Source organism: Manacus candei, unplaced genomic scaffold, assembly GCF_025592945.1.
Source record: "Manacus candei isolate 608988 ecotype Guabito, Panama unplaced genomic scaffold, ASM2559294v1 h1tg000018l, whole genome shotgun sequence".
In the NCBI taxonomy this organism is placed as follows: domain Eukaryota; kingdom Metazoa; phylum Chordata; class Aves; order Passeriformes; family Pipridae; genus Manacus; species Manacus candei.
Genome location: NW_026138066.1, coordinates 964503 through 992001, shown reverse-complemented (window position 1 = coordinate 992001; position 27499 = coordinate 964503). Strand labels below are relative to the sequence as shown.

At 38.6% G+C, this 27499-nt stretch overlaps 1 protein-coding gene across 1 annotated transcript in view; it reads right to left on the bottom strand.

Annotated features, from left to right (window-relative positions):
• Window positions 1-27499, bottom strand: part of PLXNC1 (plexin C1) — a 70212-nt gene that overhangs the window by 30205 nt on the left and 12508 nt on the right. The window contains exons 3-17 of the mRNA XM_051784029.1: window positions 27354-27488; window positions 25349-25449; window positions 20062-20176; window positions 18904-19048; window positions 15415-15484; window positions 13939-14014; window positions 13760-13813; window positions 9200-9339; window positions 8008-8187; window positions 6673-6760; window positions 5581-5787; window positions 5275-5466; window positions 1660-1759; window positions 534-635; window positions 49-152 (exon numbers count right to left, since the gene is read on the bottom strand). Coding sequence (XP_051639989.1) covers window positions 49-152; window positions 534-635; window positions 1660-1759; window positions 5275-5466; window positions 5581-5787; window positions 6673-6760; window positions 8008-8187; window positions 9200-9339; window positions 13760-13813; window positions 13939-14014; window positions 15415-15484; window positions 18904-19048; window positions 20062-20176; window positions 25349-25449; window positions 27354-27488 — 1809 coding nt within the window. The remainder of the gene's footprint in view (window positions 1-48; window positions 153-533; window positions 636-1659; window positions 1760-5274; window positions 5467-5580; window positions 5788-6672; window positions 6761-8007; window positions 8188-9199; window positions 9340-13759; window positions 13814-13938; window positions 14015-15414; window positions 15485-18903; window positions 19049-20061; window positions 20177-25348; window positions 25450-27353; window positions 27489-27499) is intronic.

Here is a 27499-nt window from a genome sequence, read left to right as displayed (position 1 = left end):
TTTTTAATATTAGTCAGGCCTGAAAACCGAAAGACTTGTAAACATTACCTCTGGAAAGAAAGTTCTAAGAGCAAAGTGTTTGTAGTCAAGGAAGGGAACGGTTCCAAAACTATCCACCACATCTAATTCATCCATCTGCAGTTCAGCAAATCCTGAAAAACCCCATCCCCACCCAGAGAGTTAGTTTAGTTGACACAAAATCATCTTCACAAATATAACTTGTCCCCAGTAGATGTTCCTTAAAAAACAGTTTTCAGGGAAGAGGGGTTCTTTTTATAGCTGAAGCTCTTATGAGCAGGAAAGTAGCAATCCATTTTTTCCCCGACTTCTGCTGAACGAAATACTATATGCAATCCTATTAGCTCAGTGCTATCTGCTACTGCAGTGCACACAATATTAAAGAGGAATTCTGATCCAACACAAAAATACTCCAACAGCTACAAAATAAAAACGTTTATATAATGTGAGCTTCTTGACAGGTTCAGTTCAGAAATTATGCTATCCTTAAGCTCTGTAAAGCTCTTTAGACCTACCCTCGCGTATTTCCTTACGAATCTCATATTCCAGCAGTTCAAGTTGCTGACTCTGTTTACGAGTTAACTCTTTGGATTTGTATCTAGTAACTATGAATGCCGCTAAAAAGGAGGAGAAAAAGATTATGAGTATAAAAAGCGCAGAACAGAAAACCCTCATATAAGAGACATATTTTATTATTATTTTAAGAAACAGAAAGATTAATGTACACTTGCACACTCCAGGGATTAGTGTTTTACTGTTGTCAGAGTGCTAGTACCCATGAGCCCTAGTTATCTGGATTTATACCCCAATGTTTAATAAAAATCATTCCTATTAACAAGGTCTTAGAATTGTCAATCCAACTTTATTTGAAAGTACAACACACTCTGCTATATAGAGCCTGCACAGTGAGACACAGAATCTAACAAACACTTCTACTAATAGGAACCTACTTAAGGTAGCACTGATCAAACAGGAAAACCAGTTGTTTTGAAGAGGAAATCCACTTCTAAATTGTTAACTTCTCTAAAGCTTATTTTGAGAGCATAAAAGCATGATAGGGTTTTCTTTAAAATGAACTTTAAAAAAAAATTAACCAACCAAAAAAACAAACACCTAATCTTATTAAAATAAATGGAAATTTATCAAATATATAATCAAATAAAAATGTGTAAAAAAAAGGGAGCACTAAAAACAGGAAGGGATAACTATTTACCTCCCTCAGTTTAGTAATGACCCATAAGTTCACGAATGATCCAAATGAAACTGAGCAGAAACACCACAAACACTGCCCGAGGATAAGCAGTTTGTTAGGGAACATCTGCCCTAGGGACAGGAGGGTAGCCCAGCTCTGGCAGCCAGAATGGACCAAGTTGTGACACAGGCATGTCAGTCCTATGGCCTGCTTGATGAAATGATAGTGAATAATCCCAGCAGAACAGACAGAACTACTGTCTTGTAATGTGCTGCAGTCTCACAAGATGGACTCCACCACCAGAACAGAGTTAACTTTGCCCACTCTTATTGGGAACACGGTAAAACCACCAGACTGTTAGTGACAGTTCCAGACGTGTATATGTATGTGTTTGTGCCATGATTATACCCTTCAGCAAATCAAAAAATGAAAATGCATTTTGTACTTACCTATAATGACACCCACTACAATAGGTAGCAAAATAAGAACATATAAATATATGTACGATGATGTTGGTTTCACTTCATGCTCAAAATTTCCCAGTTTGACCTGAAGAAAAGTAATGGCTGTGTTAATAGAGGACAGTTATTATATCAGTGCTTAAAATGACATTTAATGTGTTTTATAAAAAAGTATGTAAGGTACATAAGGATCATGGTAGATTATTGGGAAGACAGCAGCAATTCAGGAAAACATATGTGAATCAACATAAAGTTAACTTTTACTGGATTTGATGTTTAAGCAGGACAACAGAGCAGTGATGATAAAAATCTGGAGGTCCTTATGCAGCACCACATTTTGTCATGCTCTTGCTGCAAATTAGAGCCCTCAAAGGAATGGCAAGAACTGGCCTCCAGCTGGCCAAGTGGCTCATGCCCTTCAGAATCGCTGCTAAACATTCTGGCATTTTGAAGCAAAGAAGGCACACATTAATAATTAAAAACATTCATATGCACCCACAGTGTTACTCTGCTGAGCAGAAAAGTAGTGTAAGACTCATGCTAAGAATGAGGGAAGTAAAATTTTTCATAAGACAACTGGCCCACAGCCCTCTTCCCTATTTCTTTGCAGAACTTTCAACCTCTTTGTGTAGGAGGTACAGCATTCCTGAAGGTCTTAAAAAAAAAAAAAGCAACACACAATACATGGACAACATCCCCCAATAGCCAGTGGGCTTGTCAAAGGCAGGACAGGCATTAATTCTTAGGAGTACATGAAAGTGCTGAAGTCTGCCAGATGCCAAACTGAGGCATTCACCACTGATAATTACGGCAGAAGAAATTTCACAAAGGAGGATCTCAAAGAGGACTGTGAAAGCACATAAATAAAGGGTAGCTAAGACTATAAACAGACTAGATGTAAAAATATGCTTTGACACATAAAAAGATACCACCAAGTGCCAGGGATAGAAATGAGCTTGAGATAATTGAAAAGGAGGGTTGGGTTGAAATTATTTTGGGTTACAGCAGGGAAGGCAGAGATCTGGTGATTGCAATCACTGGCTTGTCACAGGAGGTGAGCAGCCAGGGCAGCTGCAGCCTGCCAACTGGATAGTCACATCGCAGCTACACAGACACAAGCAAGCAAAAACACCCCACAGGGCTGGAAGGACACAGCCTTTATATTTCTGGGGCCACAAGGAACAGAATACAAAGCAGATCTATTTCCTTCAGCAGATGTTATTTTTCCTCTGATGTTTCTATGTTTTCACAGTTCCTATAAAAAGTTATTTTGGTCTGAGCCTTCCTAGGATCCCATTTGCCTTTTCCAAGGCTGAAATGCGTTGGTGGTTAAATACATTAACCATCTTGTGACTAATACACCTGCTTTTATCTACTTGTGTCCAACTGTGCAATACCTAAAGCAGAAATTTCTGTTACTCATCTTTGTTTATTGAAACGTGAGACAAAGCACTCATTTAATTTTTTGCTCATATTTGGATTATCTTTAATCTTCACCATAACCTTCCTATCCAGTGGTCCCATTTCTTTCCTCATCTTTTATCTCGCTTATGAATCATAAACTAAATAAGATACACCTGAATTAACCCAATTGCTATTTCTAAATTCATTTTTCCGCATGACATTATAAAACCTTCTCTGGACTGGTAATGCCTCTGAGCTCTATGTCATCAGTAAATGTTATTAGTGCATGCCTTATTTTTGTGTTCAAGGCACTAGTGATATTAAATAATATCATCAACACTGCCCAGTCAGCTCCCCATACACAGTATTCAGTTTTTCTAACCCCTACCGTCTTCATAATCACCATGTTAAGTCACCAGAGTGACTTTCAGGTACGTGTGATCTACCGCATTTTTGTAGCTGAGGAAATCACTCATGTTACAAAATAAAGATATCTAGCATGATCTGCTTTCATTAAAAAGAAGTTGACAATTATTCCATTTTCCACTTACCCCCAGGTCTTTCATGAGCCTCTCATTCAAAATACATTATAAAGTTTTACATAGAGCTGGGATTAAATCAGCAAGTTTGCATTTGCCTAGGTTTTTGGTTTGTTTGGTTGGTTTGGGTTTTGTTTTTTTTTTTTGGTTTTGTTTGTTTGTTTGTTTTTTGTTACATAAAATACTAGTTTTATATTTGCTGTTCTCCAGTCATACAGTGTGTCTCCTGACTGCAGTTTTATCTAAAATCTTTTCTACTTAGCCCACAATATCATGTGTCAGTTCTTCTTCAGTGCTGTGATAGGAATGATCCTGTTCTTGCTGTATTGAGCCCCTTGATCTATCTGAATCTTGCTTCTGTCACAAGAATGGCATTTTCTTCTCTGACAACTCTTCAGACTGATCATTCTGTCTTTGAACCCACACTCAATATCCTCTTTCTTCCAGAAAACTAAGGCAAGATACATTTATTCTTGAGCTAAAATTATCTTTTATACCTACATTATCCTTTCTTCAGTGGTCCTACTTCTTCTATGATTTATTTATAAAATTTTAAAAAGCACTTACTACTTTAAAAAACATTTACTACTGTAAACATTTTTTTTGATGTTGGAAAAAAAAATTTTTAAGGTACTAGAAGTGAAATGTTACATGATAACTACTGCATTTGCCTTAGTGAAGTAGTGACCTTTCTATGACAGTCACTCCTTTGAAATCTGCAGGATAAGCATGTGATATTGCAAGGCAACATTAATATTTAAATGCAACACCAAACTCAGAAAGGCTTTTCCATGCCATAACTGGCTCAGACGGCAGGATCCACAGATGGAGGATCAGTTAACAGTGATACAAAGTCAAGAATAGCTTTGTTAATCTTTACTATGAGCCATATGCCTTGAAGTCAATAGTTATTTCAGTTTTATACCACCACACACTGCAATAAGAGTCTGGCATAATTTTTCTCCCTCTTAAATGGTGATGATCACATTCTAAAAAATTTGTATCTTCATCTTACTCAAGGAGCAAATATCTTAAGCTGCAATTTAGCTCTGACATCCATGCTAATGTTTGTATATTTGGGCTTGGCTTTGTGCCACATGCTCAAAGCATTTTAGCTTTCCCAATGCACATTGAATTTCACCCCCTTTATCATCCAGAAATGCCTTCTCTTCTGTCTCAGTGGTGATCCTGAAGACAGATTCTTGTCTACTTTAGTAGGAAAAAGTGCCTGGGAGGACACAATCCTTTTCCTCAAGAACATATTGCAGAAGCAGATTGCTTACAGATCTAAGATGAGGGGTTCTGGAGACAGTGATGCTGTTACGATGATGTCTGTGCTGCAGGCATAGGTGTGGCAAGCTACTGTTCTCCTGGAGCTCAGCTTGGACTGCAAAACCTACCTCTGACACTACCACAGTAACCAGACAGAAAATGAACACAGTACTGCCAGTGGTACCTAAGCTAGGCAGGCGTGCTTAGATATGAGGAAGAAAACTGTACTACCAAGTATCAAGAGAGAAGAAAATGCATCCACTTCTGCCCTCAATAAAGAACAGTCATGATGAGAATATTCATGATGAGAGCCTTAATGATACATTTTACTTCACTTGTATAAACATTCAAACACTGTTGAATTGTAACAAAAGGGAACTGTACTCACAAAAACTTTCACTGTGGAAAAGTCAATCTTGTCTGTTCCTTCCCTTTTGAATTTGCACAGTATGGTGCTACGGTCTGGCTTTTTGGTAATATTTTGGACACTGAACCATATCTTTTTGGTCTGTGCACCAGTAATGTAAGACAGATAAACCTCTACCTCAGTTTTAGAAATATTCAAGTTATCATTTTCTTTCTAGAGAGAAAAAAAAAATGAAGAAAATAAAGTCACTAAATACAGAAAGAAAAAAAAAGTATCCCCAAACACTATTTAAAATAAGGCATTGTACTTTATTACTTTCAAACTTACATATATTTTTAATTCCAGATCAGGATCCAGTTCAGTGTGCAGCTGGTAGTTAATGAACACTGGGTCAGGGTGATAGTGTAATTTGACACATGGTATAAAGGTAGTATCCACTTTTAACATCATATCAACAACTTTACCCTCAGTTGCGTGGCTCAGGCTTGGTGTTAAGTAATGATATTCAGATGCATTGCCAGGACACCTAGAGACCTAGAAATGCAATAGCAAAGTTGTAACAAAGTTGTAACTCAACAGCGGGTACAATTACAAACAGAGGCACTCAAAACTCATTTTAATGTCTTCCTGACTTCGCACAGATACCTGCTAAACCTCTTCTATGCAATCAGGATAGGGTTGCATGAAGAGCACCCAGCAAAATTTCTGAGTTTAGCCTGTGTCTACCTTCAAGCACATTTATCATACACTGCTTTAAGGCTGATTGCACACTGCTTAGGTAACTATTTCCTGCAGTTAGTGAGACAGGAATTGTGACAGCCATTTCTCCTTCCTTCCCCTCAATGCAGGTGACAAGAGTAAGACAAGCTCTCCAACTTAACTCCTGAGAGAGTGAGGTTGCTGCAGTCATTGTAGCATTAGGTCATTGTTTACTCCATTGGGTGATGCTGCTGTGTTATGGTCTCTGCGCTGCAAAGGGTCAACAAGATTCCCACCTCCTTAAATACTAGGAGAAAAGGTTTCATCCCAACATCAGCTACAGTCTGCTGCCCCTTCCTGAGGCAGTGGCACCATCTGGGTTCTCAGAACAGAGCCAGAGAGAAGTACAGAATCCCCTCTTCCAACAGACCCATATGTGGAGATTGGGGTGACTCAAAAAGGACAGATTTGGAATAACTTTCTAGACCATAAAAAAAAAAGGCTCAGGGAATTATGCAGAGAGTAGCTTATGTGTATTTGTGTTTTGTACTAAGAATGTGTGCAACTGTAATCCTATAGGTGGTCACATTTATTTCAGTAGGGTGACTGACATGTGCCTGTAAGTGTTTGGAAATTGCTGATATCTCCTAAAACCTTAGGAACAAAACCTAATCCATCAAGATACTTCTATTTGGTATTATAAAGGAGATTTAGACTTACTGTGAGGTTTGATCTCTGGTCATCTGAAATAATGACACTGTCCACCACATTAAAATTTCGACCAGTTGTAGTAATTTTGCGACCACCACTGCAAAAAAAAAAAAAAAACATGTGGAGGAAGGGAAGTTAATACCTGTGTTTCCACAGACAGACGAGTCCTGCATTAAGGCTTCAGCTGTGCATGAACTACTCATGAGCATTTTGCTTTGGTAGCAGATGATAAAGTCAAACTGCAGGACAAGATAATTTGACCTATACGGTGTACTTTTCCTCATAATGTAATGGTAAACATTTTTGCCACTTCAAAACCAAACTACTTGATTGCATATATATGTATACCCCTTTTCAGGGACTGTTCACCTTGTTTTCTATTCATGCAGCCAAAGAGCCAGACCATGATTTAATCTTGATGAAAGAGCATCATGGTATTTCACTGCCCCAGTACAGCCCAGTCTATGTTTAATTCTTGCCTTCTTCAGGACAAATCGATCGTGCCAGGCACCTCACAGGAAACATTCTTGGCAGTGTTCAGACCATCTGTCTCAGCACACACAGTGGTGCTTGTGTCTGAGGGCTCTGGCTCACAATCTCTGCTGAACACAGTTGGAGTGGTTTAAGGTATTATTAATTTCCAGCTGCCTGAGCTGCCTCTCACCTGGAGATGAGGGCATGCATCCTAGCTGCGCAGCTGCTGCAGCTGCCAGCCCAACTCATTACCTCAAATCCACACTTGATGACAAAGATATCACATTAAGAACCTGCAAGCCGGTAAAAACTGTGCAGGCAGAGGAACAGGTGGAAAGCTGTGCTGAAAATATCTTAAAAACCACCCTGTAAGTCTTTCACCAGATCTGTGATTCTCCCACAGAACAAGCAGAGGCTTCAATAGGGCTCTTTTGGCTTTAGGGAACATCGTCGTAAAGTCTGCACATCACTGCAGGGGTGATTATTTTCACTTTATTTCACTGAAACTTTGCAGGTGAAGGGTATATTAGTATCAAGAAACCAAAGTTAATCGGAGTTAGAATTTACACATGCTACCCATATTTTGGATTTAGCTTTAGTCTGAATAGACTATTTTTGGCTTCTATAAAGGAGAGCTGGGGTGGGCAGGAAGAAGTTTATAAAATCCTGCAAACACAGAATCCATCTTGCAGTTATCAAGTTAAAATATCTGTTAAATCAGGTCATGGGTGTAAATTCATCCTCCACAACAGGCTATAGCAGTCTTCCAAGTATGCATCAGCTGCATCTGGCCAAGAAAGAAGGCTCATATTGGCTCAGTGCAACTACATTTGAATAAATACATAAAAAGTAGAGAAAGACAAAAATTACCTGATCCAGGAGGTATTTGGAGTGATTCTAGAACATGATGGCAGTGAAACATAATGCAGGGTCATTGGTGGTGAACATTTTTTCCCATTAGCCTGTATACATATACTTTTGGCCTCTTTGCGTGTTGGTGGGAGAGCAAATGTCATTTGTGTATCATTTAGCACATTTCTAACTTTAATGCTGGAGGAGAAAGAAAACAGACAAACATTGAAACACAGATGTCATTCATTGGTGGTACTACACAAAGCCTATAACCTACAGCAAATGTGACAAGGAGAAAAGAGAACTGAATCTCTCTCCGAGCTGCCAAGTGGAGGCAGACAGAGAGAGCAGGGAGTTGAAAAGACAAAGTAGGGCATCTTTTGAATGAAGTTTCTATGTGACACAATAATCACAGAAGTCAGTATAGATATTTAACTTGGGATGAGGCTATGTAATGCAATGTGTGATTTTGCTGTTTACTGTGTACTTCTCCGTGCTACCAACACGGTCCATGAGATAGTCAAGAATAAGAATCTTCATCATCTTTTTCTTTCTCTCCTTTCTCCCTCCTCTTTCTCTCTACTTCCTGTCTTTCCCTCCTTCTCTCCTTTTGTTTTCTGTGGTCCCCTGGAAATTCATGGTTGAAGTAAAAATGGAATATTATGTTTTCAAGTGCTAGCTGTGTAAAATGGTCTCGGTAATAACAGGCAGTCATTGCAGCTGCACTTGAAAATAACTGATTCAGAATACGATAGCCTAATTATTTAGGGGGTTACACTGGAAAAGCAGGAGCCGTTGCATGAGAGATTTCCTTCCGTGGCATGGTGTCTGCACTTTTACAAGCAGAACCCTAGAATATATGGCGAATCTTTTGAAGCAGAGAACTGTCAAACAAAAGCTGAGGCTTTCCTGTGACCTAACTTCTTCTAGCCTGCTGGAAGGCACAGAGGACCACAGGTACAGCACTGTCCTACTATTACTGAGAGAACTGACCACCTACCCCTCCATCCTTTGTATTGTACCCAAACACCAAATTCATTTCCATCCTTTGGGAATTTAAAGTGGAAGTATAACTAGAGAGATGTAGAGCATCATCTGCTCTGCTGAGGAGAGGTACATTACAACTGTTCACCCAACCATATTGTTAGAGCAAAATGGGCATAATTTTCACCATGAAAAGTAAATAGTATTATTTTTCAGTTTAACTCACACGTCTGGTTTACAGCCAGTGATCCCAGTCAATATCAGTTTTATGCCTGATGCATGTGTAAAGTTTTCTCCTTTGACTGTTATTTCACTTTTGCCTAATGTAGAAATCCACAAAGGTTCAATGGATTGAATACTGATATGCTATTAGGAAATAAAGCAAAACAAAATCTGGTTATAAACAGGCTAGGCAGATAAGCAACAGCTGTAAAAACGACTACCACTCAAGAATGCAGATTTTATGGCACTGGAATACATTTTTATTAATAATTTCAAATCTTGTTAAATTTAATCCTGGGAAGCACTGTTAATCACAACTTCTTTACAAGCCAACTATTTTTACCATCGTATTTTATATTTCAATTTATCCCATAACAAAGTTGCCTAAAAGAATCCCAGTCTGACATACTGGAAGGTAGGTATCATAAAAACCCAGCTTGAGATTATGCGTTTTGTGTGACCCCTGAAGAACTAAGAAACAACACAAGACAAAACCCGTGGTGCTGTCACTACGAGAGATCGGGGAACAAATGAAGGCATCTTTCATGACCTGAGAAGGGGAAGCAGGGTCAAATCCTCGAATGGAAAATTGAGAAAGAGCCTCAAAATTAACTTTACTAGAAAGTCTTTTCAAAGTCATGCACAGAACTAAAGGTACAACACAACTGCGGGAGAATTTTTTTGGTATTTCATTTTGATGCTAAGAAGTTCTCCAGCATTTAAGAACAATCCTAGTTTACTCTGATGCTGCCACAGTCTTATAGAAATGTGGGCAATTTTTAAACTGTGCTTTTCATTGTCTATATTTACTTGTTCTAACTTACTAACACTACTGAATGAGAAAAGAGATTTTTTTCCCTAGTGCATGTACTTGATACATTTGACAGCATCTCATGTTTAATCAGTGTTGCTGCTTCCCCAGTTTCACAAGCACACCGACGGTTTCCTCTTTATCTATCTTTCAAACAAACTGAAATATTCGAAAAAACAGGAAAATACGCATGTGAAACCACAAACTGTTTGGGACCTTCTCAGGCAAATGATTTCTAGACTGATTTTAGACTGCCTATAATACTAGTTTAAACTGAGTTTTTAGAGTATTGTGATTATCCTGATTTTTGCTGTGCACCCATGGACACATACCAGGGTTCATTCTTCCCAACTCTGTGAAGGGTGCTGGTGCAAAACCTCTAAGAAAGTCCATCTCACACGTTTTTCTCTATCCACTAATCCTTTCATGTACCCAGAGCAGCACTAAGACTTTGGGCTGGTGGTCTGAGGGGACCATCAGTGTCACACCACCATCCTCTGTGAACAGCTTTTGCCCATTTCAGAAAGGTCCCCAGCACATTGTCCCCACATGCTACTATGGCTCACTGAATTCCAGAGCACTCCAAAGCTAATGTCACCTGTCACCACTGATTGAAAGCTTTCACTTGTGCCTTAGGAAATGGCAAGAGAGTGCAAAGGTTGAGGCCAGAGGGTCTGCAGAAGGGCCTCTAAGATGACCTCTGGTACGGATAATAGAGGAAGGCAAAGGAAATCCCTCACAAACAGCCTGAGGGGGAAAATTTACTCCCATGATTACCCAGGCATCAGTTTAACCCTTGGGACAGGATAACTGAAGCAGAAATCTAAGAGATTAAAGCTAGCAAACCACCAGTGCTTTTCTTCACCTACACCTTGTCCCTCTGCTTGTGCCCAACCTCCAGTGCAAAAGGACAGTCAATATCCTCACACAAATCCAGAAGCCAACTACTACAGAAAGGAGTAAAACACTGCTTTGGGCTCTCACTGGTAACCAGCAGGGAGCCCTGAAGCACCAGAATACTGCAATATCACACAAACACGGAGATGCCCCAGAGCTGCATAAGGGCCGTGGACCCCAGTGAAGGAAAGGCGAGGTATCCTTTGCCCAGGGGTGCAGTGGGATGCTGTGACGCTTCAGGGCTCCTGCTGGTCTCTCTACCAGCCTGCCTTGCTTCTTTTCTTACACCAAGAAGAAATCATGGGAAGACCTGTTCACTCTGAAACAGTTTCAGTCCCCTCTGAAATCGTGCCTTCCCTGCGGCCACACGGCACAGACGCCCTCGCAGCATCTTGCCTTGGACTCATGGAGTCAGCACAGTCATGGCACTGAGGTAAGCTGGCCTCAGCTACTCAAGAGCCTGATTCCCACCCAGCTTGACTGCGACATTTTCTTCAGCAGCAAAAGAAACCATGAATTTCCTCACTGAATGCAGGAGGGACCTTGTGTCCTCACTGGGGTCTGCAGTGCTCATTTCCCCAGCACCAGAGAGCCGCTGACCTTCCAGTTGCTATGTGGCAGGGGGAGAGATGCCCAGTAACAAGAGGGGAGACAGCAGAGGCAGAAGGATATTTATAAAAATCACTAGTTGTGAGGCATGTGATCAAAGTGTAAACATGTAAAGAGACATACAGAGAGCGTGCACCAGGTCCTCAGGTAATGTAAATCAGCACAGCCCTGTCAACTTCAATAGAGCTCCATATTTCTGAGCTGCAGCCGCTTCCCCCTTGCCCTGGACAGCCTAACACTTCCCTGGGGCTGCGTAAACAGTGGCAGCCACATCCTCAGAGGTGTGGTTAGCATGGCTGCAGGTCTTGGAGAGATATCTGGCAGCAGCCCAGGTTAAGCAGCCTCTGCCACCCTAGGGAGTCCCTCTCTGGCACAGCCCCTTCTGCACTGCTAGCACAGGGCCCTGAAGAACTGCATCAGGGAACTGGCCCGGATGAAAAATAACCTGCTGAAAGACAACGGTTATTTCCAGCCAAATCAGTTCCCCAGACAAGCATACTCAATCCAACCACTTCAACTGCTGCTCTGGCACAGGGAGGGGGAAGGTGAATGCATGGAAACCAGCAGCTGGAGTCAGGAGGAGGGCGGGGGCTCCCACTGAAAAAAAAGTATATTAATCTAAATGCTCAGCTGGGGTTATGGGAAAACACAAATCCTCTTTCTCCACTCTCCAGTATGTTCTCCTTAAAGCACCAGCAGTCAAAGGAGAGCAGGATTTCAAATGCAATTTCAAGTCCTCTGAATGGATCAATCACTTCTAAATAAACATCTGCCTTTGCACTGCCTCTGGTGCTTTCACTGCCTTGTCCATCACTGTCTTTCCAAGATAAGGCATGTGGAAGAAAGCCATCTCCCAGGCAATTCCAACTATTTACCAATGTCAAATTAATGCACTTGGAAGCAGAGCAAAGCAGAATTTCCTCTGTTCTTTCACCAGACATAATGCTTTAAATGCAGATCGAATCCAGAATATTAATGCTCAGAAGCACAAGTATAACAATCCTACTCGTCTCTGTGAAAAACAAAATGTATTTCGTGATTTTGTTTAAGAAACATCAGCTGAATAGCTGAATTTAAGAGGTAATTTTACCTTCAGAGGTAAAAGTTTGGGTAGTTCTAATGAAACATTTAGAGATAAGAACACAGCTGCTATTTATAACAACCGTGCATCACTCACAGAAAAGCAGAAACCAAAAAGTGTAGGAAGCAAATCTCTATGTACTTACTCATCAGTCAAATTTCTTCTCACTACTCATTTCTTTCCTAACACCTGCATGTCATAAGCAACCACTGATCAAAAGATCACTCAGTTTTATGAGAAAATAAAAACATTTGGGTTCCATAAAGAATGAAGGGATAACCTTGTGGTTAAAGGGCTGGCCTATGAAGCAGAAGGTTAAAGGGCTGGCCTATGAGACAAATAATTCAGATTGTATGCACACATACAATCGATATGATTTCTATAGAGAACTCAGCAACCAGATTCAGCAGGTACTGTGGCACCAGTGACACTTCTTCCTTTCCAGTGATCCAGTTTGTGTGGGATAGATGGAGAGTAGCTCCACCTCCAGTTTTGTCTACAGCCTGGAAACAAGAAAATTTTTCTGGAAGTGTGAACTAGAGATTTACTAACACTCGGGGATTTCAGTTCCTGGACTCATTCTCTAGCCACTTCTCTGTTATGCAGACACTGGGTGGCACATGCTCCCCTTCCTTCTGCTCCCCTGGCAGCTATGCTTCAGGAGAAGCTGTGATCTGGCTGCATAAAATGAGGAAGAGGTCTGAGACTCTGAAGTCTAGTTTCACAGAGTTGTCTGTGACAGCAGAACTCAAACATGTTTTTAAGTCTAGGTAAAAGATTAAGTCTGAAACATTCTCCTTTGTGTTTTTTTGTTGTTTTGTTTTTTTTTTTGTTGGTCAGCTTACACATCCCAGCCCTCAGTGTGCTGGCTCCTGTGGAGTGCCTAAATACAGCATACAGGGACTCTGGCATTTAAAGCAATATTGCAAATACTGCATCTAGAGGTAGGCACATGACAATTGCAGTGTTCACTGTCTCAACGCCTGGATCTGAAACACAAGTTTTTGTTGGTACCTTTTAACACTAAAAAGCACACAGGTTCTGCCTACCAACTGACGGCCTTTTCAACCATATCTCTATTCCTTCTGCAAAGTCCTCCCACTTTAAATAAATTCTCCCGCAACCCTCAGAACCTCAATAGTGCCGATCTTAAAATGCTAACTAACCTCTGTTTTCTGTGCAGTGGTGATCCTCTTGGAAGCAGTTGCGTTACAATTATCCTGAAAAAAAAAAATCAGCATTTCTCCATGTCAGGACAAAAAAAGAGAAAGATTGCTGATCAGCCATAAAAAACCACAAGGAAAAGGCATCCCAGGGGATTCCAGTTCTCCCCAACAAACTTCACCTGGCAGGTGGTGGCAGGAGAGACACGATTCCATTTACAGCTGGCACATTCACCCTTGTGTACACACTGTGAGCAGCTGGTAACACAGAAAGAGAGTTTTTGTAAGACACAGGAACGCAATCTAGATTGAGTCATGAATGTGAAATTTCAAGTGACAGAAAAGAAGCATAAACCCATGAGAACAACCTGGCAAACATGTAATGAAATGGATAAAACACATAACCTGTGTTTACCCTCCAAGCCTATTGTTCTGTTGTGTTTATTCTGAGGAGAAATCTACTATGAAATACAATCTGTGCTGAGATGCTTAAAGTCATAAATTTCAAAAGAAGCAGGAAGCAGACAGAACACTTTTGGTTTCATTTTGCTGTGATTTACTCCAGTTCATGAGTGGTCAGGTAGTACTTTTTAACCAGAAAAGGGCAGAAAACCATCACTGACTCTTTAACAGCTTGTCCTTGAATTTCTGTTCTGTGTGAGTAGTGCTAGCAAGTATCGCCAGTTTGTTATTGCCTTCTCCTACCAAAAAAGACGCCTGTTGGAGACTACTTTGTCCCTATCTTGCTTTGCAATGCCTCTATAAGCATGGAAGAGAGCCAAGGGCAGCACAGTTCCTCTCCACACATGCTGAGAAATGCTCTGATTTAGAGGAAGACAACTCCTTCCCTGTGTTGCCCCAGGGACAGGGAAGTGATGTGCCGCTTCCCAAAAAGCAAGAGTTAATTTCAGCCCAGGTGCCTACGGATTAGTCTTTTTGTATAGAGAAGGAATGTTCTGAACAAGAATACTGTAATTATCTATGGTGTATATTAGTCAGATCTTTCTAAATATTAACAACCTCCTATCATAAAGGATTAGGCCATGTACTGGGCACGAGTGCTTCCTCTGCCAGCTCTCAAAAAGAGTGTGGCTCTGAAAAATAATGTGTGCAGAAGAATAGGTATTCATTACTCATATTAGCAGATTAGACATTACTCTCTGGTTTAATTGTATTCATTAGCCATGGACCATATTTAAATTGCATCTGGGTCTAATAAAAAACAGTTTCACAAAGTCATTTTTACAGAATCTCTTGACTCCTCTATTCTAGGTCTTATCCTGAGTACCAGGAATTCACCTTTTTCCCAAGGACAAAAAGGATTTTAATGTCATTGTGACATCCTTTATTATCTCTTCAGGCACGCATCGTAGATTCAGTCACTATAATGACTCTCCTACAGCTAGCTGTCAGGGTCCCATTAAATGAGAGAGTCATCAGAAGTAGCAGCTCTCTAAGAACACAAAAAAAAAAAACCAAACCAAAAAAGGAAAAGAGAAGGAGGAGGAAGTGGGCCAAGAAAAGGGATTTTACTATCTTCAGTGAAATGTATGTAGTTCCTTAAGAAATACCAAAAATAGAATGATGAATGACTTCAGTCCCCCACACCCCACACACATCAATCCCTCAATGAACTTTAGGAAGAACCAGACTCTTACTTTTTTGACTGAAATGTTTGTGTGATATTCCAAGAGCTTGAGGACAGCGATGCTTCGAGAATTAGACAATCTGGAAAAATGTTCATGTTAGATATATGCTGGATATCACAAGAAATAACTGTTAAAAAATAATAGAGTTGAAAGCTCATGTGCTTTCAGCCGTTCTTTACTTGGTATGCACCTTTTCTCATGCATTCACTCCCACTTTTGACTGATAAAAAAGTGTAGATTTTGTCCTTCTATAGCACCCTTCAGCTGAGTTGTGCCAAAGCTTTAAATACACTCATTAATTAAGCTTGATGCCACCACTGCACGACAAACAAAAGTAATATTGTTAGGATACAGATAAGGAAATGCTACCATGAAGCAGGGATATAAAATCATCTCCCAGAAAGCACACAGTGATATGTACTGTGGCACAGCCAGATCCCTAATTCAAGTCTTCTAACTCAACAAACTGTTTTACTGTGAAAGACCCCAACATATCATACTTCTGTCTCTATGTGTCTCAGAGACTTGGTTTCAAGAGTCTCCTTTTGTAATCTATGCAGTAGCAATTTTCATCCTATTTAAATCTTTTATGATTGCATGAGTCAATTTGCCATTACTTCAGCTAGCAATTACTATACCGACAATTCACTGGCAGCTGTGGTATGAAAGACTATCTTCTCTTATGAGCAGAATACCACATCGAAAAGTAGAGTTAGACATATACCACTTATGCCATGGTCTCTTTCATCTGTGGGCCTGCAGATGTGTACATCTGTGAAATGAATGACTGCCTGAGATCAAATGAAACCCATGTGTGCAGACTTTTCTGGCTTCTCTATGCTAGGAAGTAGCTAGCTTTTTAATCCAGAAAAGCTACACATATTTTAAGTATATCTACCTTGCAAAGGTAGACAAACCTTGCCTTTATCGCAGCCTGGCTTATTCAGATGAAAACCAGCTTTGGCTACATCTACAGTTGTTAAATGAGAAGTATCTCCCAGCTCCACATGTCAGCATGGCACTTGCTGCACTTGGGTGCTCACTGCAAAGGTCACCTGAACTGCTTGTTAGAAACAGCCCTTGGGGACCATTCATACTATTAAATACCTTACTAAATGGATAGCAAAGAGTCTGATTTTGATGGTATTTTAATGCTTAAAGATGTAGATGAGTAGACACAGACATTCTGAAATCCTTCATCAAACATTTGCATCTCCAGAAATCTACTTATCTGCAGAAATCTGACATGTTGGCACACAATTGCCTAAATCACTTGCCTACATCAATATATGAGAAAGGTCTCAAGCCAGGAGCTACAGAAAAATAGTATTTTGCTAGGAGGAGTAAGTAAAAATAAGGAATTTATCTCCTTCTGGCAAAGCTTGGCTTTTAAGTTTGTAAAAATATTTTAAAAACAACACCATCAAATATGGTTTCCTGATTCTGTCTGTGTTGAAATTAATGCAACCTCTTATTTTCTGTATGGTCTGGGCTGACCTTTTAAATGCACTAGACTGCACTGAGAAGCAGGTATTTTCAAAATGTTTTTTTCCAAGAAATTGCACCTAAAGGAGTTTTGCAAGTGCATTCTCTTGTGAGACTGAGGTCACCTTACAAGAGGTACCATAAATAGGAAACATAACTTCACACTTGCATTATCCACTAATACATCCCAGCTCATAGGAGCACATGAGTGATAGTAATACTGGCAGGCACAAGCTAACCTCACAGCCTTCTGGTTAACACTTGAAAAGGGCTCATTTTTGGCACAAAGCAAAGGCAAGGCACGCTGGCTTCCATAACGCTGTACTCTGAGATCCTGCTAATGGAGTTAAGAGAAAGCCTTAGTCCAAAAAGACAAAGAACCAAAACAATATACCTCATAATTACAAGAAAACATAGCTTTTGCGACTGGGTCAATAAAGAACATTTTCTTCTTTTCTAATGCATCTTTCCCTCTCAAAAATCCACTAACAGTGTTTACAAAAGGCAGCTTACTTAATAGACTAGAATACCTATGGATATCACTCTAGCTGTCACCTCCTAGTGACAGACAGTCTTTCCTCCTCAATTCCCAAATCAGTGTTGGATAGGAACTTGACACAACATTTCTATGATGCCAGAACAGCTTTTCCCATACAAAGGCCAAAGGCTCCTGAGATCCAAATATTCTAAGGAACCTCCTTCAGGGGCAAGGGTTTCCTGAGAGAGAGAGAGTTCTTTTGTAGCACTGAGCTCTTCAGAATAACAGATCCTTATAAGTCAGGGATAACATTTCATTTATCTTTTTTACACAAAGGTTTTATAAGAGAATCAGATTTATGAAGGGTATTCCATGTCTTTTGGGCTGTATTATTGAGGAAGAGATAGAGGCAGGCATTTATCTGAATTTTCTGATTCTTCTCCAAGTCACTTAAAAGCACATGGTATCCCTTCAGCTTGCTATCTGTCCCTCTCTCTTGCATTCTAATGTAAGCAACTTTAAGAAGTTATAAGGTCAATCCTTACTAAAAAGGCTTTGTGGTTCTATACAGATCCTTGAAGAAATGCAAGGGGAATGTTTCCCTACCTTCAGTCAAATATGACTCTAATGTGAAGGATTATCATCTGATCTTTAAGACCAAAGAACAGCTCAAAAGTCTAGACATTCAGCTAAAAAGTCTAGACATTCAGTTATTTACTATCTCATTCTAGAACTTGTAGCTGTTCATAAGATACACAAACCAGATCACAAGCATCACACATCCAATACAAATCACTCAGGCCTCTAATTCTGAGAACGACTGGTGAACAAAGTAGTACTGGAATCACTGCAATATGATTCAACCAACTATTCAGAAAGGTGAATGAAATCAAGTCAAAAAGATGTACCCACCAAATTGCCCCTGAACCATATATTTTTCTACTAATCCTTTACATAGAACAATCACTTTCTCACAGTGTCTAAGTTAGCTTGAAACAGTTAATTAAATCTTATGCTTATTTACTGTACAGACATTTGTAATTAAATTCTCTTTTTATTTACGCTAGTACAGTTTCTTGCCAAAAAAATATTCTGTTTACAGATGAGAGAAGAGTTAAAACAGGTTTATTTGTCAAGAGAGATCACTAGACCAACACTGCTTCCATTGCTCCAGCCAGTTTGATTGTCAGTTAAGTTTCCTTAGATAGTTATTAATGGCACAATGTAAAGAAATATACTAGTAATGCTAAAACACTGGATTACTATAGGATGAATGGAAGAAGCTGCTTCCAGACATAGGGTAATGTGTTATTACTCCTAGAAAGGATTCCATATTAACAAAACTTTAATCATCAAGAATAGTGTGAGTATACTCAGATCACTTGACAAAATGTGAATTATTTTTCTTCAATGACATTTAATAAAAAGCATTATGTACTCTCATACTCATTAGGCCTGTATGCAGTACTCCCCAGTAATAAGGGACAGTGAATAAGCACTAAATACATGTAATTGTATGTAATAGTAAAACATACCATTATCAGTTATCATCGGAGTGGTTAGATTGCAGAAGCAGGACGAATTTTTCAGCACTACATTTTCATAAAATATTTCAACAGATGTTACAATTTTTATCATACAGAAAGTAAGGATTTTGCTTACATTTGCAGTCACAACAACCTACAAAACAATAAAAACAAGAATACAACAGTTTTTTTGTAATACTTGCTAAGTCATCACCTTGTCTTTACAGAAGACGACAAACTACGAAATGTACAAAATGAAAATTTTTGTAGTGGAAGCAGAGAATTCACTAGGTAGGCTCTCAAAGGAGTGCAACTCTCCTAACTGAAGAAGCAATACAGAAAGAATTCTGAAAGGAACAGTATTGGTTACTCCCAGAAATTAAATGGATTTGTACAATATGTTAGGGGAGCAATCTGAAATAATTTTGAATTTTAAAACTAGAATTTTGCTATAACAGTGTTATATGCTGTTATATTCCTTTAAAAATATTTGAGTAAAAATACACTCAGATCCTCAGAGAGAGACATCGTTCGCATACATAACCAAAGCGCACTTAATTATGAAACAGAATTTGTATTGTAATGAATTATCCTTTGTTTTTGGTCGAGAGCACTTTACAAATATGATCACATTAGTGTATTCAATCAGGAAATCAGAAACAATAGCGTGCAGATTAAGTGGCTGGTCACAAGAGTTGATAATCAAATACTCAAGGCTGTGGGTGCTGTGAACAGATACAGAGTAAATACTAATATCGAGCACTTAAAGATGCATTTGTGTTAGCATATGTGTCCCAGTGAATGTTTTCTAACTTGTTACAAAGCTCAGAACTTACATAATGCACTTGATATATAGTTACTGGAATATTTAACATAGCTGATACAGTGATACAACAGAAACATTGCCTTCATCAGCATAGTGCATATTTGAATTTTTGACTCAACATCATGAAACGTAGCTTCAGGATACATCATAGGAGAGGAAGGGAATATTTATCTAATTGATACATTGAGCTTACTGAGATTTCCAAGACATTTGCCAATTGTTGAGGTAAGAAGCACTAATATATGGATCATGGCAACGAAAGAAGAGAAGCTCCAATAAGCAACAAAATCACACATTTTAAGTCACAATAAACAAACATACACAAAACTGGGTGTACATACCTGATTTTTGGCAGGGAAACTTAGCAGGATTTCCAGATCTTTACTGGGTGCATGTGAAATGTTATACCAACCATTTATGCTGTTTGAATGTGTACAATTTTCTTTTAATGTGCACCTAAAAGTATACATAAAATTATACTAGCCTCCTTATCATGGCTTTGACTTCAGACACTGTACTTCAATTTATTTAAAGTTATTGATGTTTTACAGAAATACTATTGATTTTTTTACAGGAATATGGTTACAACTGCAAAAAAGCTTCAGGAAAACAATCAGTAAAATCTTCTGCTTATCAAAATAAATTACAATGCATTGATATATGCTTGAGGGTCTTGATTAAATCCATGGGACTTAAGCAAGTATTATATGCTTGGCCAGTAACATCGGATTTGGTAGCCTGGGATGGAAATCATCACCCCCAACTTGATTTCTTCATTGTACAGCTCTAGATCCGATCCTGCTCTGCTGACACGCCCCACCCCACCCCCCTGCCGGTTCCCTCTACAGTCTGCGGGGAAAAATACATTCTTTTAGGGTGCAATTCACCTAACCTATTTTAGACATTCATACAAAGATGAAATGAACTACACTATAGAAGCTGTTCATTCTCTCCAGAGAGTATAAGAAGAGATGGGGACAAAGAGCCGATGCAGAGCTATGCTACAAATGTATATAGTTGATGAGATGCATCCTCCTTCCTAATTTTCTTTGTCATCCACTGATGTCAGTGCACTTGGTTAAAACCACCAGATTTGAAAAGGTAGTTCAAAATAGATTTCTCTGTCTTCAAGCATAAAATCCATTTGAGAAGTAGAATGGCACAAAGGAAACAAAAATGTTATAGACGCCAAATTGTAGGAAACAGAAAATACGCTACAAAAATTAAGGAAGAATGAGGAAACACTGAGATAAACAAGTACTACGAAGATTATATGTTACAACATGTTATAAGAAAAAAAGAACATAGGCATACAAATTAGATGCACAATCACTGAGTTTGAAAGGTGAATCCTTAAAATATTGCCTGCTTTCAACAGTTAACAAACAATTCATATATTAACTCCAAGTAATTTCATATTGCTAGCAATTAAAGTAAGTGCTAACTGAATATATCTTCATGTTCTCATATTGAGTATTTATAAAGATAAAATATTTATAAATATTCAACCTCTATTGAATATTTATAAATAAATGTAACATTTAATATTGTTTTAATCCTACTTTTCTACCAAAACATAGATGATGTATAGCTTCAATCATATGATCAGTGACATGTGCCTTAATGAGCCATTCCTTTGCTATGAACTAGAAATGAGTATATAGTTGCAAAGCATGGTCATTTTTTATGAGAAGCTCACTGCACAAACGTATTTCACAAGCAATGTGTTCTTTCCCCAGAAGGAATAACACAAGAATGACTTTTAACAAAAATATCCACCATTTTCCAGAATGCCCAAAATAACCTCACAAACCATAGAAATCATAAAGTTGTCTTCTCTGTAGATCAAGTTGTTGGCAACTAGAATGCAGTTGAGCACAAGGTCACTTCCTTTGTGGTCTAACTCAGGAAACTGAGTTCCTGCTGCACAAGAACCTGGTAGGGCTTTGCATCTGAATATATTCAGATCGTAATGATAATGTAATAAATTAGGACTATATGCCTGACACTTCAAACTGTCTGAACTAGGACAAATTTCAGTTTCGTTTATATCTCTCTTCACCTTACCGAGATCACAAAAGTCCATTAGCACCACGGTTTAGCACCAGAGTTTCAGAACCACAGAGGATGAGATCTGTCATCAACAGACGTTCACAAACCAGATTCTCAGACATGTACAGGAAGGTAACTCGCACCAGCAATGGTGCACAGAAGAAAGACATTCCACAGTTTCTGACAGGCTGAGGATTATGAAGGTAAATTTGCAAGGCAACACATTCTGCAATACTTGGCACTAAATTAAGCGTATGCATTTCAGTGACACTAATATTAAAATATTTAAAAAGAAAACTGTCAAGCAGAATATTTACAACTGTCCTAGGACAAAGTTATTTGCTTTCTTAGACTGCCTGAGGAACAAGCAGTGAACTTGTTTCCCTCATCTGCAATGAAGAATCTGAGAGTTTAATAGCAAAACCAGTAATGCTACACAGGACCCAGGGTTGTGCTTGCTTTTATGTCACGAAAAAATGCATCTTTTGTTGCTCTAAAAGCTGACCTTTAACAGTCAAACAATGTGCTATGGAGAACAGTCATTTTCATAGGAAGCAGTGACATCTGATGCCCCTCAGAATAAATTCTCACAATTGCCCTGCACAGACCAAGAGTAACATGAATTCCATTCACCTAAAGAGGAAAATATTTTGTAATATCCCTATTTTTAGAAAATTGATATCGATTGCAAGCACATTGGAATGAATATAACAGATAAATATTATTTGTGAACCACATGGTTTGAAAAATTAACATACAGACTCAGAAAACTATTAAGTCTGGTTTTCTTGGAAAGGTGAAGTGGACCCTATACAAGTATGAAGATAAAAGGTATGAAACCCTTGGGTCAGATTTCAGACATGCATAGATACGTGTACAGAGGAAACAGAGTGAGGATTTTTTGAAAATATTTCACAGCAAGCTAGTTCTTTATACTACTAAAGATTCCTCCACACAAAAGGAACGGAGTTCTTCTAATTCCATTATGATAAAACAATGTCTATGCATACTGGTTCATTCATATTTACTTAAGTCTCTGCTTCACTGATCTTGTATTAGCCGCAGATCCTACAATGTTTGCCCTCTCTACCTTGCTAAAGCATACTGATTTCCTCATGGAATGAGAACATGCTTTCAGAGAAAGTTTTGGCTTCCTTCTTTCTCCAAGGTACCAACACCTGAATGAAGCCTACATCCTACACACTGACCAATTCAAAAGTAAGTCTGGTCCTGTCAGATAACATATTGTGTCATTTCCATATGGAAAATACAAGTAAAACATCAGTGCCTTGTATTAGAATTGTATTTCAGCATCATTCAGGTAAATCTGATTCATCTATAGAAAACCTGTAAACATTAAAAGAAATCACACAATACTATGACGAATTGTTTTGAATGATCATAAGTGAAAAGGAGAATTTATATATTTGTTGCTATGGAAGAAAGAGTAGAAATAGGAACAGTAGAAATGTTTCGTTTAATTTTGTTTTCTCTTGCGATGGATGTGCAGATTTTTTAAAATACTGGATTCCAGTTCACACTGTCTTTAAGATGAGGTACTAGCATTGCTAGCAAGTTTTACTTAAAAATGGAGTGTGCATTTTATAGAAAGTTTATTTCCCTGTAAGCACAAAACATATCATTGATCTCAAAATTACTACGGAATATATCATTTTAGTGGGCATATATGGACTTTGACTAAAATACTGGCTAAAAACATGTCTTTTTCTCTAAAGCTTTGCTCAGAGCTCTCTCTTCCCAAACCAAATATTTCATGATGCAAAGTGTTTAACAGTAAAAAATTATGTGGGTGTTGAACAGGAGTCATCTTATAGTAATTCATTTTTTCACCAAAAGAGTAAATTATTTCTGTTTCAACTAGGTGGAAACTTTTGGTGATTCCCCTCAAAAGCAGGGGATTCCCTGACTAATAACTGTTACTCACAAACTCTTTATAAGGTAACTAAAAGCCTGAAAAGCTTAGCACCGTTACACACACAGTTTCTAACAAGGTAGCAAAAGAGAGTCTGAAGAAAATATATTACAGAATAAACACCTACTCTCTTCCAATAACTATCTTTGCAAACATACAGTAGCAGGTCTTCAGCAAAATCATGTTTACACTGAAACAAACCAAAATGGGTAGTATTAACATTCTAAAAGAAGGCTACTAGTGAAATTCGTCAAAAATCCATCTTATAGTCACTTTAGTTTAAGGTTTTAATCAGTGAACAAACTGGCATAAGAGAAAGCTTACACTGTCGACATTTGCTGATGATACAGAGTTGGGAACATTATCATGTAGAGGAAAATAAGAATATCACACAGGAAAACTTAGATAACCATCATGAGATGGCATTTCAAAGCATAAAGTACAAGAACATGTACCTAGAGCAGTAAAAATCTCACAATCCATGCGTTATAGACCGGAAACTCATCAGCTGGAAAGAAAACAAAGAAAGAGAAGGACCTGGGGGCACTATTTGATCATGGATGATTGTGGCCCACCAATGTGATGCTGTTATGAAAAAGACGTTTGTGATTCCAGAACACACTAAGATGCTTCCTGGACACCCTGATTAAACAACAGTAAGCAAGGCACAGCTGAAATTTCTTCTGGAACAATGTGACAGTCCTGGCCATCCTTATTTTTAAAGGATGCATAAATTTCACAGAAGGGTTAATGGAGTTGAGGTAAGAAAGGAGTATCCTATGTGAGACGATCTCAGTGAAGTTTGCTGTTTTAGCACACCAAAATAAAAGCAAAGAGAGAGATTGCTTCCAAAAAAATATTGAAGAGGTAAGCGTAAGGGAGGGGGGAAACCTATTTAGGCCAAGGTGATGTGAGCACCATAACAAGTAAGTATAACCTGTCCATAAGCACACACATGACGAAAATGAGCAGACATATTTTAACCAGAAGAAAAATGAGACTGTTAGGTAGCCACACAACCAGGACAGGGAGGACAAAAGGTCTATCTAAATTTATGATGGTCCTTGATAAGTTTTTTTAGTTTTACATGGTGTGGTTGCTTGCAAATGCCAAGACTGGGCCTGATGACCAAAGAATTTCTCCAGTCCAGGTCAGAGATAGCTTTCAAACCTGCTTCAAATGTATGAATGAAGTATTAGAAAGAAATTCTCCTTTGGCCTAAACCAAAGGCAGAGGTTTCAAAGCAAGGAACTATACTGAAGCACATCTGAGCACTCTTCTCATTCTCACATACAAGATGGTCCCAGCTATTAAGATGCTTCAAGTACAAGTATACAATTTCATTTCTCAATCAATCTGGAAAGCAAAAATATCTGTTGTAAAAGCAAAATAATTTAATATTCTTAGCCCAACATATATTTTATGGGTAGATCTCAAAAATCTGAGGGTTACATAGTCTTTAAAAGGTGCAGAGTTCCCTTTCACATGACAAGAAAGTGTCTCACATTTATGGCTATGACTGATTCCATAAAAATTCAGTAGATAAAATCATGATGCTGAATAGCCCCAAGCCAGCCCAAATGTACATTGATTAATAATGCTCTAATATAATAAATATGACAGTCTAAAATAATAAAAAATACCTTTGATTCAAAGAACACCACCCACAGTAGGGATCCTTTGCAGATAAGCATTCTTGCTCAGAAGCGTATCTACCGCAATTCGCTACTGGTATTCTTCTCACCTGAAACCAAAGAATGCAGTAATACACTGAATTAAAATAGCCTCCATAAACAGGGAAGTTAACGGTTACCATTAAAAATCTGACAGCAACCAAGCACAATTCCTTTGGGGAAGTCTCCTTATGGATTCCCCTCTGCCAGAAGACCTTTGGATAGAAATAGGCAGCCTATTTTGCACACGCTGTATTTTGCCATCAGATAATGAAACACCTCTGACAACAACAATTTGGTTCTACTACTCAAAGGCCAGCATGGGCAGATTAATGCAAGAAAGACTGATTAGCATAGTGAATTATAGATAATAATAGAAAGGAGGTATATTTTACAAATAATGCTCTGCTTAGCAGAACACCATTTTCCTCTCCTCAGAACTGAGATATTTAAATGATTGATGAAGGTGCATCCAAAAATGCATGCGCATAACAAAATGCATCTGTGTTTGCATCACCATGTCAGGTTGCTGCATGTGCACACTAGAACAAACGCATGCAACTGCTTAGCATGCATGAAAATGCCATTTCAATAAGTAAATGTAGATAATTGTGGCTATATTGTATGTATCTATACTTGTACATTCAGCTTGAATATCCTAGCCAGCCATTTTCAGAAAAGGAAAGGAAAAAGAAAAAGAGAAAGCTGATTACAAATACTGAATACAGATACAAGTAACACTATTAATAACAATGTGAATTAATGATCTTAGTAAGAAAAACTAATTCAAACCTTTTTTTTTTTCAAATTTGCAAGAATTAAAAGTTCCTATATTTTGTGAACAGAAACAAGGATATATGGCTTTCTGCCATCCATATATTGTAAAATGCAATTTATCTGAAGGGGCGTGAGATAATCAGTTCAGAAACTAGTCAAAATCCTAGACTACTAGCAAGTTAAAAAAGACAGTGTAGAAGCCTTAGTTCAGTTCCAAGAGATGATCAGAGAGGCATATTTATTTCTAAAAGCTGTTGTTTCTCTGTAACAACTGCTCTTTTACCAAACCTAAAGAAAATTCAAGTCTTAATTTGAAAATATACACATACTTTTGACTGAAATTTTGATTTTTTTTTGCATTTGTGATAGATGATTTGTATCAGTCAGGGGTTCTCCTACAATTTACCCCCACTCTGAGACAGCAGGCCAAAATGCTATGCTCACTGCTGGAAAAGTCATTTTATTGTAAATGAAGGTATTTAAGTGCTGTGTGAAATCCTGTCCAGCTAAGATGGACAGCCAGCCCTTGTGTTTTCAATGCCATCTTCCCCATTGCTGGTGAGACAAAGGGATTTTCTGAGTTGCTGCTTAGTAGCCCTGCTGCAGGATGTGCTGGAACAACTGCACCGGCTCCTGGGAGCCACTCACTGCTTGACATGCAGCTCCAACACGTTTGCTCACGTGCAGCAGCTCTCAGTGACTGCTGATCTCCTGGCCTCTCTATGCATACACATTACTCACTTTTCATTGTGCTTTTGTTTTGTTCTGTTCTTATAAAGTCTATGTGTAACTGAAGACAATGGGGACTTTAACACAGATTTCAGCTTTATCACTGATTTCATAACAACTAAGACTTCAAAGCCATCTCTCAAATTAAGATCTAGCTCCAAGCTGATTCTGCATGATGCCTCCAGGAAAAACAAAACCAAATACTCTCTTGACAGAATGGCATAAAATAAGGATAGGATTAAAGGTGTTGCTGGATCATAGCAACACTGGGCAGCACCGTGACAGCAGAAACTCTTCTGAGTTCTGCAGAAGTGATGCTCAAATTTAGACAACATGACCAGACACTAGAAGTAAAGTGGGATATTAAAGGTCTAACTCTGACCCAAACTCATACTTCCCTTTACAGTGGTAAAAATCCTTAAAGCAGTAGTTTACACAAACTTATTATTTTATTAAATATTGTACTTACCTTATTGGCAGAGGACAGATAGATGTAGTTATTATTCACCGGATCAAGTCGAAGTTTATGGAAAATGGAGGTTTCTTCCTCAATTTCGTATAAAACCTCTGGGCAATTAGATTCCATATCCTCATTAAGAATAGCCTAAAACACAG